The sequence below is a fragment of the Alligator sinensis genome, unplaced genomic scaffold (assembly GCF_000455745.1).
Source record: "Alligator sinensis unplaced genomic scaffold, ASM45574v1 scaffold583_1, whole genome shotgun sequence".
NCBI classification, from domain to species: Eukaryota; Metazoa; Chordata; order Crocodylia; family Alligatoridae; genus Alligator; species Alligator sinensis.
The window spans coordinates 1,854,312-1,869,309 of NW_005841983.1; the positions used below are offsets into that span (position 1 = coordinate 1,854,312).

Sequence of the window (14,998 nt, forward strand, 5' to 3'; positions counted from 1 at the left end):
TATCTAGCCTAAATCTGCTCTCTGTCAGTTTGTGACCATTGTTCTTTGTTACCCCAAGAAGCACCCTGGTGAACAGAGCATCTCCAATCCCTCAATGCACTCCCCTAATGCATTTGTAGGCGACCACAAGATCACTTCTCAGCCTTCTCTTGCGGAGGTTGAAGAGGTCCAGGTCCCTCAGTCTCTCCTCATAGGGCTTGTCCTGTAAGCCCCTAACCATATGAGAGGCCCTTCTCTGGACCCTCTCAAGTCTATCAACATCCTATCAACATACTCCAACTGCGGTCTGACCAATTATTCTGCAGTAGTTCAGCGTCAACAGGAGGGGTGAAGGCTGCAGCTATGAGACTATTCTAGAGTGTGGTGGTTACGATCAATCTCCTGGGAAGTGGGAAAGATTGGCTTGAATCCCTTAGGACCTTCCACCTTCTGGGTGACTCTTCTAATGATGTTATTGGGCATAAGGAGCCCTTCCATGGGGCTTTTTGGCAGGTGGGGGGGAAAGAAAATGACTGTGACTGCTGTATTTTCTACCTTACTCAATTGTATCCATGTGCTAGGTGTACCTTGAGGCCACCTCATTGCTAAGGCCTCTCTAGGCACTCCGGCACAATGTAGGCACTGATTTGCCTTGAATGTGGATTGGTTCTGAACATGTGCAGAAGCACAAGTTTCACAGCTAGAAGACTTTGCAGTCCAAAAGGTAGACAACAAATGTTCATTTAGGTGCCCAGTTCCTTTTGTGGCTCCTGGAGTAGGAGCACAATCTGGGAACCTTCATTCTGCCCGTGCCCTATATAGGTGCCTTGTTGACCAATCTTTATGTTGCCCACAGAAAATTTCAGCTCCCTGTTAAAAATAGTAAAACCTGCTGGTGCTAGCCTAGTGTATTGCTAATTCTGGCAGTGTTCTGAAGTATTTACTGGAGACAAAACTCTTATTTGCTTTAATAAGTTTTATCCCAGAAGTCCCTTAGAATTTATCCTCAAAAAGGAGTTTTTACCAATGCTCTCAGAATTAAGACAGAGAGAGGAATAACTTGTGCATGTTCAGAAGTCACTCAGTCCCCTTGAAAAATTGACAGCATGAAGTGGCCAGTGATTCAGATACTCAAATACTGCAGATCACAGAGCTTCCATTAAGGTCACAGGACCATCCATGTGGACACCCTCCAACTCTGACCCAACCTCCAAGTGCTCTCTAGACCTCATTTTTTGCTGCCTGCTGCTGCCCCTGGTAATCTCCAGCCCCAAGAGGATTTTCCAATGAGATGAGGCAGTATACCAAAATTAGAGCAAATTAATGCTGCTGGGGTCTCATGCTTTTAGCATGTCTAGTGCTGGTTGCAAGGGTAGATGATACAAGTGCCCCTGCTGCCCCAGTCCCCATTTTTATTCCTCACATTTATGGTTTTGTGCATGTGCATGCATTGATTTTATCTGGTATTCTCCTGTTTCAACAAGTATTGGGGACCAATGCATGTTTAGTCCTGTTGGACAACAGGAACATTAATGATGGGAACTGGTGATGACACAAGTCCTGGTCAGAAGATTCACAGAATTTGCCATTACTTAAAAAATGTAAAAAGCAATTAAAATGCTTGCAAGGCAGGATCTTTTGCTAACATAAAGGCATGAAGCAATAGCTCTAACTTGCAGAGGTTCTTACCAGGATCATTTTATGAGAAGACATCCCAAATAATTTTAGAAAAATGCTCAAAGGAGATATGAGTCCTTTGTCACAATGACCACTTGATCCAGATGGGACTCTCTGGTTTTTCAGGATCTGATTCACTGCCATTTTCTTGTCTCAGGACACATGTTCGTGTTGGCTTCAACCTATAGTCAAGCTCTTTCAGCAGTTCACTAGTTAGTCAAAAAGACATTATGGTAGTAGATCTGGAAAGGCTGCATTGCTATAAATATGGAAAATGGATACATTTTGTTGTTTGTCAAAAAACCTGACAGTTTGCAAGAACTTAACTAAATATTACAGTATCTAAAGTTTCCCCATGGTTTGGGGGAGGGGAAAAGGACCTTTTCAAACAGTGGTTCAAATAATGAGCAACCCTTTCCAAGAGGGTTCAAGCTGACTTGATATTACACCTAAAATTAAAACCATTATAACAGCATCACACACTTATTGAAAAGCATGGAACGGTTTCCTTTAAGCATATGACACATTAACTCTCAGAAAGACTTTAGGTCCTCACTAGGTGGTGCTGCAGCACTTCTAATCGAGGGTCCCTAGTCTTTCCAGAAAAGCTGAACTACAGAGAACCCGTATGTTTGCAGTGTGAAAGGGAATACAATAAAGGAGTATCTGCTTTACACTAAAGCAGAAGCAGGTTCTAAAAGAAATTTAACACAATGCCCAAGCCTAAATTATAACCAAGCTGGCATTTAAAATCAGCAAATTGCCATCTAACTACATTCAGTAATGTCATTGCACCCTTTGCCAAAGAAAACAGTGTCAAAGGCTGTACAAATAAATAGTCAGTGAAATTCCATACACAAGCCAGCAATAAAAAAGTGCAAAACATTTTATCGATTCTACATCACATACATAAATTCCATTTAATAAAGAATGATCAGAGAGAACATGCATGTTAAGCCTGTGGTCTAAGTCCAGGCGGTCCAACCGGTGGCTGCCCACATGTGACCCACGAGGGGTTAAGTTGGAGCTCCTGCCCAGCTGTCAACCCTCTCCCCTCATGGTTCTGGCTGCAACAGCAGCTGGAGTCTCCAGGTTCCCCTCCCTCCTTTGATCTCCACTTTCTGCCCCTGCCTCAGGGGACAGGCAGCAGTGGCAGGGGAGGGAGGGATGTGTGGTGCAGTGGGAGGGTGTCCATGTGGCATGCAGCCCACAACGCCTGTGGCTTGCCCTGGTGCAGCCCATGGGCATGCAGTTCCTGGCCACTTAGAAGTCGGCCAGCCCTTGTCTAAGTTATGGCTACTGTAGCTAGACCTACCAGCAAGCTGTGTTATTTGAACACAAGCAAAACTTGCAAAATAAAATGCAACTGACTGCCCAGTATTTCCATCCCTGGTACCTTGCTCCCTCCAAAATCCACACACAAGGAGCCAATAGATCTTCTCCTGTTTCTCCAGCTAAATTATCCTCGTCCTTCTGAGAGTCCTTGTCAGGGTTGCCCTCTATGGGAAGGGTGACAAATGCACAATGCTCATTGGTTTACACACACGACTCCTGGGCAGTGAAGTGGGAGATGCTCAGGGCTGGGCTGGATGAGAGGTTGGGGTAACACACTTGCAATGAAGTTATGATGCCAGGGAGCAGAGGAGCAGGTGCAGGATGTGCTGTGGTATATCCATGAAAATGGAAGTGACCTCTGAAAGAAATCCCAAAGTCAAAGGAGTCAGAGAAAGACCCAAGTCTTTTGCAAATATCATAGGGCTGATGCACTGGAAATAGAGGGAATATTTGTGGAGTTGTACTTGATCCTTCTACACAATGGCTATTAATAGCGCAGGCCTTACACAGAATGGTAGTTTTATTCTGGGGCTGCAGGATCAAGTCCAAATGTTATTGTGATGCTTATTTGGCGTTTTTGAGTGTGTAGAACTGTGTGGCACTGTGTGTGTAGAATCAATACTAAATTGGATAATGAGGAAAACCCAGCTCTCATGGCTGAGCATTCATCCTAAAGTCTGAAGGTGTTATTTTCCTGTCCTTGTTAGATTTTAAAAACTGGATGGTATTAAAATGGGAACGTCTAACATTCACCACCTTTCCCATCTCTGTTGGATGCATCAAGAAAGGGTTCACTGTTATATGTACAGTATTGAAGTTGCCAAGCAACAGCTTCTGGACTTTGATTAGGTTTGATGCATAAAGATGCTGGACCGAGGCCTGTGCATAGCTTCAAGACTAGAGGCTTGATCATGCATACATACATGATCTGCAGAAGGGCATTGCACCAATTTATTTTAAATCTGTTTCTCAAAAGATTTAGATATACTGGTGCTTTTTTGTGGTTTATTGGTAGTTTATTTTAGTTTAACCTATGGAAGGTCAGGGTAGCCTCCACTCCTCCAAAAACTCCTGCCTAGGCATATGCATCGAAGGTCTGAGCGACCTCTCAATGCATACACCATGATCAGGAAGGATCAATGACTGCCAATTTTAGTTTACCTTAAACAAGCCCTTTATCTTTTTAAGCTAAACCCAAATAAGTGGAACTTCACAGGGTTTTGCTCAAGTGTAACTGAAATTACACCTCTTGTTAACTCGCTGCATCTTTTAAAGCCATGTAACTGTAAGAAAAGCCCCCTCCCAAAGCCCCTGTCTCTGAAGAGAACAAAAAACTCCTTTCAAGCAAAACTGGATTGGAACAATGATCCCAAAAACAAGACACCAGCACTCATTGTGAATGCATTCTGTCAAGGAGCAAATATATTCTGATTTTATTTGTAAAATATTCTTCTCTAAGGGCAAAATACTTTTTACAAAAGTTAGCAAAAATTGATACAATTCCAACAAAAATGGAGAAACATTATTTACGAGGTCCATTCCCCCCCCCCCATTGTTAGGTTTCTTTTCAAAGTGGAAGATAGAGGTATGCACCACATTACCAAAATTCAGTGCTAAATAGATCATTCCATAAATATATCACTCTCACACTAACATCTGTGGATGACAGTGGGAAAACATTCTGTGTAGCTACTGAAAAAATATAAGTATTTTGGCATTTTCTGAGTTTTGTAACCGGAAATATCTACATACTAGATCGTAAGACATTGGCATGGTACAAAAAGAGTCTTACAGAACAATAATCATAGAGTGTGTCGGTCATAACGCAGAACAACAGCAAATGTTACATTTGAAGCCTAAATAGTAATGGTATAAATCTCTACTGAAAATTAAATTATTTAGTTAAGCCTCAGTAGTCATGGAAAGCCCAATCTGGCAAGCTGTTCCATGTGCCTATATGCAACCCTGGGAAGTAATTAGGGCTCTGCAGGAAGTGGAACCATTTCTAGACTGGGTTCTTGGTATGAATCAAACAGCAGTATCTGCTTCTGATTCTGTGTTATGCTGATGTAAATATGAGATAGCTCCAGGACTTCTAAAACAACTGCTTCAGGTTTACAACAAAATAATTTATCAGAATTTGGCCTGCTGTACGTCAGAGAAAATGGATGGGCCACAACAACAACACGATTTAAAAAAAAAGGTGCAAACAGCAGCAGATAAAGCAAACGGCTACATTACTTAAAATTAAAAAAAAAAAACATTTTAAAAGCACACAACTCCTCTGAATTATGTGAATTAAGTTTTGTTCAAAATGATGGACATACATTCCTTAATGTCTTGCACAAATGGCTAGGCATTATGTATCATATTGTTTTAAAGCTGCCTAACAACAATAAGTATAAAAATACACGGTTTTGGTAAGGAACTGGGCCACAAGACAACCTTCTGAAATGAGCACTGGGTGTTTTTCTTGTCTCCTTCCCAGCTAGTAACAACATCTGAATTCAAAGACTATTCCAGGAAAATGCATGATGTAAATAAGCTCTTAAAATTTACTAGAATGGCCTATATCTTCATTCACCACTTTCACAAGGACATTGTATATGCTTACCTCCAGTGAAATTTTTGTGCAGTAATCAGATACGCTACATCATATTTAAAGTCACATCGCTTATTGTTATGAGTAAAATATTTAGGAACACGATATCAGAACTTTGGGAGACAACAATTATTTTATAAGATGACAAAACCTCTGCATTACTTGCCATTGTAAAAGTAAATTAAATAATGTTTTCATGTTTATTATGAAAAATCCTAAACCCCTTAGAGAAGATAGATCTTGGTCATATTCTGTCCTGATACAAGTAGGCACAAGTCCAATGAGGGAGTTCACAGTTATATACCCATATATGAGGTATTGTAATGCCTCCTTTTTATTTGTGATCCTTCCAAAACTGTTTCTGTGAACAGTTTAAAAGTTTAAGGTAACACTGGATCTGACACAAATGATGGTGTGAGTTCATACATCAGTAAGTCATTGTACAGAAATGGAAGTGGGATATGAAGTTCTTGCACAGAACACAACTCAAAGGAAAGTAAGTGATGGTGCAAGATAAAAAACACTTCTATCCCCATGTGCAAGATATTCTGGTTTATCAATATGCAACTTATACCACCATTTACACTTCCTCTGAACTCTGACATACAATATCTTAGTAGTTCTTTTTCTTTGGTTGGCTCACAAGTCATGCTCTTTTAAATTCCAGCACTTGTCAGTTTTGAGATCACCTATTAATTTTATCTATGAACCAGTTAAAATAGAATTGGGTAAATTCATTAACAAACTAACAAAAAAAAGTAGGCTACATTTCTTAAAACACCTGGCCATAACTGAGGCAAATCACCGCTGAAATGAAGATGCTTTGTTGACAAACTGAACATGAAATCTTTTGTGTAGGAAGAGAGGAAAACAGGGATATAGTACCTATTTCTGAGGTACTGCATTTCAGTAATCCTGGCTGATTATTTTGGAGATGATTTCTTAAACATGATTCTGAGCTTTGCATTTTCACCTTCAGAGTCTGAATTTGTAAGAACAGGATGGTAAGTACTTTGATCAAAAAATAAAAACATAAACCCACAAGCCAGAGTTTATATATGCTTAATAGTTCACAGGAGCCCAGGACACTAAAAAGTGATGATTAAATGAATCTTGGCTGGTGTAAGAACTGTTGTCTTAGTCATTATGTGGATGTACTGCTGGTCCTCCAGCTAGATGGGCCAATGGCTTGATTCTGCACACACCAAAATCCATGGAAATGACTACCTGAGTTTGGATTAGGATCTGGGTTCTCTAGCTGCAACCTAGAGATGTAGCAGATCTATATCCACTGTGGATTAAGATTGGAAGTGGGATATGTATCACTGAACAGTGGGTCAGCTTGGTATGTTAAGTCTTGATAGTTTTTGCTTTTAGAGTAGGTGCAGATGTTACGTTTAGATCAACCTAATTAAGGTCTGTGCAGATGTTTGGGGAGGTTAAATCAGGCAAAAAAATGCTAGTCTCCATCTAAATTAGTTCACCTAAGGAAGTGAACTCGGATTGGGAACAGACTAGCCCAAGCTAGTGAATGAAAGCCCAGCTGCTTGCCCCAGCCCTGGGGTTGAGCTCTTCCTACCCTGCCACTCTGGCCAGGCTATGTTTAGTCCCCCAACTCCACCAGGCACAGACTGACAGCACCCCCTGGAAACCTGTCAGCCCCTTCCCCCAGATCTTGCCAACCCACTCCCAGACCTGCCAATGCCCCTGTGGCCCTACTAACCTCCCCAATCTTGCCTGCCCTTCCCCTGTCCTAAGTTACTTACACCAGTTTCCCAGAACAGCTTGCAGCACTGGTAAACGTCTGCATGCACCGCTTCTGATCTATGATGACACCACTTAAAGTAAACCCTGTGATTGCTGACCAGGTGTAGTGAACATCTGCATGTACCCTTAATTTTTTTTTATTTACATTCCAAAATGGAAACAGAACCAAATATTGTTTTTTAATAATCACTGCAGGCCAGAGCCAAGCCACAGGAAAGAGGAAAGTATTACTTACCAGGAATTGTTGCGTTTCCCTTTCCTTTTCCTACAACAAAGTCTCTGCTGCAAGGACTGGTAGGGGAAGGGGTGGGGGGAAGAATACGGGAGATGCATGACATATCAGCTTGATGCAGTACAAATCACTCTCTCCTTTCTCTATTGGATTTTTCCCTTGTTATATTATCCAGTTGCAGAACAAATTTACCTCCCCAGCCATCATAAACTCGATCCAGGATGGTCCAAATGGACTTTGGACATCTCTATTCCTTTTTTGAGAAAGGAACATCATTTTCCCCTTCCTCTTTGTTGCTCCTGACCTGCTATGCAGTGTGCTTCTTGTAGTTGAAGTAATCTAATGTGGGGTTGATACTTTATAGGAAACAGATGCTGACCAGATGAGTGCCAGCTAAACCCTAGTAAGAATGGACAAAGTACTTTCAATAACTGGCATGAGTGCCAGTGGCTCTAGGAGGCCGGGTCCCTAAGTCCCCTGCCAACTTTGGTCTCATGACGTATATTATGTAGTGCTGCTGACTACCCAACAAGATCAGCTTTGTACAGTACAACCTACTGCAGGGCTCCAAAAATATGCAAAATGATTGTTAGCTTTTTAGTCTGTAAGATTGATAGTGTCACTTTCATATGGCTTCACTGAAGTGGGGCTTTGGGGAGGACTCTTTTCACTTGGTGGTGGTGCTGCCAATACTCTCCTCCGGACTCCAGCTGTAGCCTTCTTGTGGTCATGTCTGAGACTGCGGATTGTACTGTTTATGGCAGCCACACATGCTTTCCAATCATATCCAGTTTCCTTTAGATCAAAGGATGGATAATTCTCCTGAAGAAAGTCTAAACAATAAATGAGCAAGTAATGAGTCAGTTATTTATGCAAGTTATATTTTCACTCTCATGTTTTAATTGGATATAACTGGACCAAAATGAGTGCATTCTACCAATATAAAAAGGCCTTAAGCAACAAGAGTCAAAACTGAAGCAATGATGAGATCTATTTTGCAATGGCATTTTTTTGAGTTGAACTATATAAAAGTGAGTAGTGCCCTTAAAAGAGGAAGGAAATGTGAAAAGAGTTCGATGAACTCAAATCTTAAAAGTGCTAAGCTCAAAGTGCTTTACTCCCACTGAAATCATCAGGAGAGGGAGAGACTCAGCATTCAGTCAAGCAGGTGCCCAGCACTATACAAGACCAGCCCTAATTTAGAAGGTCTGTGATAATTTGGTTTGCTAAAAAGAACCAAGGTAATTTAGCAGAAAACAACTGTACAGAAATAATAATGAAAGAAAAACTGCAAGTGTTTGTACTTTATTGTGTCAGAATCAAAGCAATAAAAAAATACTCAGCTTAAGTAGCACCATAAGTAAATAAAGTAATGCTGCTGCTTCTTTAATAGCCAAGACAAGCAATTCCCAATGACTTTTTAAAAATCCAGGAGTGATTGTATTTCAGGTTGCTTAACTGGATTACATCTCTCAAAATAAGCACTTAGCAGTTTTTCAATTTCAAAGTACAAACAAGTACATTGTTCCTAAGCCCTCTGCGCAATACATAATTTATGTTGGCAAAATGTCATCTGTGGTTATTTTTATGCCATTTCAATTTAAAACCAGCTTTTTTCCTTTCCTTTCATATGGTAGGCACTTAATAAAGATGGTCAATCAGTCTCACTGTTTTATCTGCTATTTAACAGGAAGCAAATCTCACCCTGAAGAGTCAAAACTCCTCAAAATGATGAACTCCTCAAGTGCTTCCCACATTGCCACCCAGCTTCTGTAGTACCTCACAATGCAACCAGCATCTTTTATGAGATGAGAAGGCTGCTGGCTCAGTTTTTGCTTTTCTGCTCACCATGACAATCAGTGCAACAGACCATGCTACATGGCCCCAGAGTCACAAGATTTTACCACTGCAGATTCTCAATATCAGCCCCAATCTCATTTCTTTCCTTTCCCCAAACTAAGGGAAAAAAGAAATGGGAGGGAAAAGGAGGGGGGACATTTTGGTTTCCATCCACTAAGGCTTCAAAGAAATTAGACCAAATCTTTTCAGATGCATCTGGCATCCCTCACCTCTGGAATATGATCTGGGTCTTAGTTTAACTCGGGCTTGCCAAGTAATCCCCTAGTACCATTTCTGCTACCATTACTGCCTTTAGCCATACCTGCTTAGGTAACCGCAGCCACTTCGGCTCTGATCATCCTTCCCTACAGTAACTCATATACATTTTACTTACAAGCTGCTTCTCTCACCCAGTGCCTACTTATTACACTACTACGTCTACTGCCACCCTCATGGTTTTGCTTGCTTTTAATAGCACTGAAGGAAGGAAAGGCAGATTCGAACAGAAGGGTCAGCCATTCAGCAAGAAGAGAAGCATTCTGCATTGGGCTCAAAAGGTATGCAACAAACACCTGGGTGACCTCAATCACTGATAACCCTTTTGTTCTGTAACCCCCAGCAACAGGACCTTACATACAAAATCAACCACATGATTCCTTTCCCCCTTCCTCTTGAATATAATTTGTGATAGGTAATACCGGTCTACTTGGCCATGCTGCATCATTTGTCATACCGGAAGAGCACTACCTGTAGTTTAGAAAGGCATGCTCTGACAGACAGAAGTTGCCCAGGCAAATCAAGCTGAAAGGCTAAAGATCAAATTTTGCCTATTTATCTGGGGTGGAGTGCTGAAGTCTTGCTTACGCAATCAGCACTCAGACTCACACTCTATCCCTTAGCATCTGCTGCCTGGCACAGTGAGACAGAGTACTAGATGGCCCTGTGGTCTGTCCCAGTGTGGCATTTCTTATGTTAAGTCTTCTTCAGGGGACTGTTTTATTTGAATATTTGGCTTATGCTCAGAACAGTTCTTGCACTATCCAGAGAGTGTGCATCAGGTCAAGGTGGCCAACCTGCGGAAGCCTCTGGTACACAGCAGTCTAGCGAAGAGAAAGGGAGCAGAGATGCAGATAGGACAGGGAGAAGAAATCAGAATAGAAGCTCAGGCAGAGGAGGGGTTGGAATGGCACTCAGAGAGGATATGGGGCTAACTTGTGGCATGCATTAGACTGTATTACAGAGAATTCAATAGTTTTGTGTCAGTGTAATGAAAGCTGGGTTTGGTAGCTGGGGTAGTTCTTTCTGGATTTGGTTTCCTTCCCACACACATTCTTCTGCCTCTTATATTTTAACACACCTCTAATACTTGTCGCACCATATCCTATTTTCTTAATCCTATGCTTCAGGCCTTCTATTGGCCATCTTCAAGAAGCAGGAAGGATTTATTTTTCTCCTTTGAATGCATTATTTGGCTTCTGGATTTCCCCCCTTTCTCTGAAGTACTGGAGAGATGGAAAATTGATGCTCCTAGTGGTACTGAAAAACCTCTTTGGTTCCTGACTAATGGTCTTGCTCAGAGGCTGAGGGTTAAGGCCAATCTGCTAAGGGAGATGGGAAGGAATTCTCCCTCAGGTCAGACTGGCAAGGACTGCTGGGTGTTTAGGGGTTTTTTTGTCCCTCTGGTGTGGAGCATGGTCCTCTTTCTGGAGTTATCTGGGTATATTTCACATTTAAAAAAACCTGCCATTGCAGAGGCCAAGACATTGGTGGTGCCTTTGTCTCTCCTGCAGCACTTTGTAGGGTTTTTTTGCTTCGTTATGAGATGCCTGTTGCTATGGTGTGCAAGAAGGGCTGAACAAATGTTCTTCTGTACGATTTTGGACAAGCGTTTACGGCAGTAATAGGGGACATTGTTCCTGTGTTCTTCCACTCATCTTGGGACACCATTTAAAGAGGCTTTTTAATCCTGCTGCTTAAGGGCATAATACAGCAATAAATTCCTCATCTGAAGCTTCTACTCAGCTATGTCACTTGCTGACTTTTATGATTACTTAATTCCTTTCCTAGCTGGGCCCACTTAATTGAATAAGCGTGTATGGTCCCAAACCCATCAGATCTTAAAAAAGGGAAGTCTAATCTGTTACCCTCTTCTACATCACTCTTCTTGGTCATGCCTATGATCTCATGGGCGAGTTTTATGAGATGTTTCTGAAGCTGTGTAGCTTTTTACTGGAAGACAAGGTTAGTCATTCTGGTTTATACCCTGACCAATCTTTAAGTCTAGTGACAGAAGTTACACATAAACTGGTTTAAGTGATCAGAAACTAGTTAAATCCTGTAACAGAACAAAAGTTCAGTGCATGTAAACCAGTTTCAAAATGGCCAGAACTGGTTTAAGATAAACCTGGTTGAATGTAGTATCAGACTTAACTGACTGAGGTCTAACCAGCTTATAGAACTTCTTTCCCAGACCCCTTCCTGGTTTAAGTTAAATCCCAGCATGCTTTTCAGCCCAGGGCTCTATGCTGTCTGCTTTAGAGAGCAGGGCTAGCTCTGCCCCCTGCTCTCTAGCCAAAGCAGGGGCAGGGGCATGGCCAGACGCCGACAAGCATGGCCCCCTAAGGCAAAGGGGGCAGGGAGGGCGATTATTTCCCACTCCTTCCCCTCGCCCCTCTAGGGGACCCCATCCAGAGTTTGCCTGGCAAGGGCAGAGCAGCCTGTCAGGCATTACCACAACTCGCTGCTTGAGCTGCAGGCAGCATAGCCAGCCCCAACAGAAGCCTGTACTGAACAGAGAGATGGAGGGGGGTTCAATTCCCCCCTTTCTTCCCCCTCCTACTGGCATGGGCCCCAGTTGGGGTCTTCCAGGCAAAGATGCAGCAGCCCCCATCAGGTATTTTCCACCCGCCTGCTTGCCACTGGAGGCTGGCCACATCCCCCACTGCTCAAGTGGCGAGGGGATGGGGGTGAGAAATGCCTAATGGAAGCTGCTGCACCCCTGCTTGACCCAGCTGGGGTCCATGTCGCTGGGACAAGGGAGGGAATTAAAACCCCTCCACCTCCATTCTCTTCACACTGCTGCCTGGGCTGGCCACACCCCTCACCCCCCACACCCATCACCCACTGCTCAAGCTTGGGGGGGCTGCTTCCCCCCTCCCCCTCCAGGCACACCCTGACTGGGGACTGTGCATACCAGGGTGGGGGTTTAAATCCCTCCCCAGTCATACTCAGACTGCTGGGGCCTGCCCATACCACCCCCTCAGCCCAGCATCTCAGCAGCCAAGGGCTCACTCTAGTGCCCCCTGGTTTCTAGCCTCTGCCACTGCAAGCATGTGCCCGCATTTCTGGAATCAAAAGTGAATGTCTAGTCACTTGCTTGCCGGTTCAATCTACACAGGTTAGACTAATCTGCAAAGATTGAATTGATTCAAGCTCAGGCTTTTTTGAAAGTCTGTATTTAAGCCTAAAAGAGAGTTTATATTCACCTACCTCTGAGAGCATTGATCTTATTGCAGTCCAGAGGGCTCATGCCACGCTCCAGATTGCCATACACATTACTTTTCACCAGTATGTCCTCCGTGAAAAGATGGCGGATCAAGTAGCGAGCTGACAACTCTGGCCGAGACTTTCCCTTGGCAACATAAATAACTGAGAAGGGCAGCTGAACGTTGCGCCAGGGACTCCCAAGAAGTTCTGGAGAGAAAGTTAAAATAGTAACTATTTTATTTACATTATTTAGGCACATTATACTAAAAACAAACAAGACAATTCTCTTCCCTCCAGACTCCCAAGTGTTAGTCAAAAAGGCCAGCTGCAAAGACATAAAACACTCATACCAAGAGAGACAGAGTAAGCACCTTTCATTCTGAAAGAACTCAAATCACTTGTACACTGTATAGCAAAATAGGTCACTAGAGCTAGACTATAATTTAATAGTTTGGGAGAAGAAATGTGACAGCCAGCTAGGCAGACAGCTAGCACCAAGCATACTTAATGTAGAAGGGTAAGGAATAAAATTTTATCCACGACATGAAACAAATCCCTGGTTTTCCAAATGACATCATGGGAACTTTAGCTTTCATGGTCCTATCAGTGTTACCAATGAAAATAGCTCTGTGACAGTAATATATGAAATCCCATGGATCTAAATGGATGGGGTGCTGTTAAATACATTTCAGCTCTTCTGTGCAGTAGTATGATAATACTTTTGCTATACTTTCAGTAATGCTATTCATGTCATGTGTCTTGCTTAAGGACTGCTTCCTGGACTGAATTCTTGCCTTTAAAAAAGGGCCCTGCTTTATTGTGATAGTATTAAAACCTTCCTGCCTAGAACTGAAAACAGAATGAATATTCTTATTACTCTGAATCTAAATCTGTTCCATTAATAATGAATTAATAATAAAAGCTGCATTACAGGAAGCAAAAAGAAAAGGAAAACAGGTTTGCTGCATAGAAGGGTGAGGGTCATGTCACCTTTTGCATGTGGTGTGGAGCTTGCTAAAACCCCATCTTGCTCATATCCAAACTCATCGCCTCCAAGAGGAACTGAACACAGAGAATTTCCCTTGTAGCTCTCTTGCCATGATATGCCACACAAGGCATCTTGTGTTACAGATGCATTTGTAAAATGGTGAATTTTTATTACAGCAACTGTTAAAGGTTTGGGAGATTATTTGGAAATTGCTACAACATTTAGTATTACAACAGATGTTTCTTCTCAAATGAGAGAGAGTTTCCTTTTCAACAAATCCAGCTTAGAACATTTATTATTTCTGCCAGCAAAGGGGGAAAATAAGGTAAGTAATGAGGGAATTCTCAAAATGCTAAATGGACCACCAAACAGTAATAAAACCAGCAGATAAAGGAGGAACCATAGTCATCCTAAACTGTGAAGATTACATAAAAGAAGCCAACAGACAGCTCTCTGACACCACCTACTACGAAGAAGTACAAGAAGATCCTACTCCCCTTTTCACCAAGAAACGCAACAATACCATCAAATCATTTCCATCAAGACTACAAGAAAAACTACAGACCTTGATCCGCCCACTACCTAACCCAGGGACTTTTTACATGCTCCCTAAAATCCACAAACAAGGGAACCCTGGCAGACCTATCATATCCAACCATGGGACCCTAACTAAGGAAATATCAGGTTTTGTTGAATCAATCCTAAAACCACTCGTCACCCACAGAGCACGTTTTGTACAAGACACTACAGACTTTCTATGGAAACTTAAAAACACAGACCACCTTCCCAGCAACACACTCCTAGCCACCATGGACTTTACCAGCCTATATACCAACATCCCACACCAGGATGGCACCCAAGCCTGCCTTACATATTGACAGGAACACGATTACAAACCAGAATACAGACCCAAAGATATTACTGACGTTATACACTTCATCCTCACACACAACAATTTCACTTTTAATAATCAACACTTCCTCCAGATGATGGGAACAGCTATGGGCACTAAAATGGCCCCACAGTATGCCAACCTTTTTATGAGCCACCTGGAAGAAGACTTCCTTAAGAACTGCACCATCAAACCCTTGCT

At 42.4% G+C, this 14,998-nt stretch overlaps 1 protein-coding gene across 1 annotated transcript in view; it reads right to left on the reverse strand.

Moving 5' to 3' along the window:
- Window positions 1–4,400: 4,400 nt before the first annotated feature.
- Window positions 4,401–14,998, reverse strand: part of BEND2 (BEN domain containing 2) — a 59,925-nt gene continuing 49,327 nt past the window's right edge. Inside the window, exons 11-12 of the mRNA XM_025201120.1 lie at window positions 12,921–13,124; window positions 4,401–8,425 (exon numbers count right to left, since the gene is read on the reverse strand). Of these exons, the coding sequence (XP_025056905.1) occupies window positions 8,190–8,425; window positions 12,921–13,124 (440 nt within the window). The 3' untranslated portion in view covers window positions 4,401–8,189. The remainder of the gene's footprint in view (window positions 8,426–12,920; window positions 13,125–14,998) is intronic.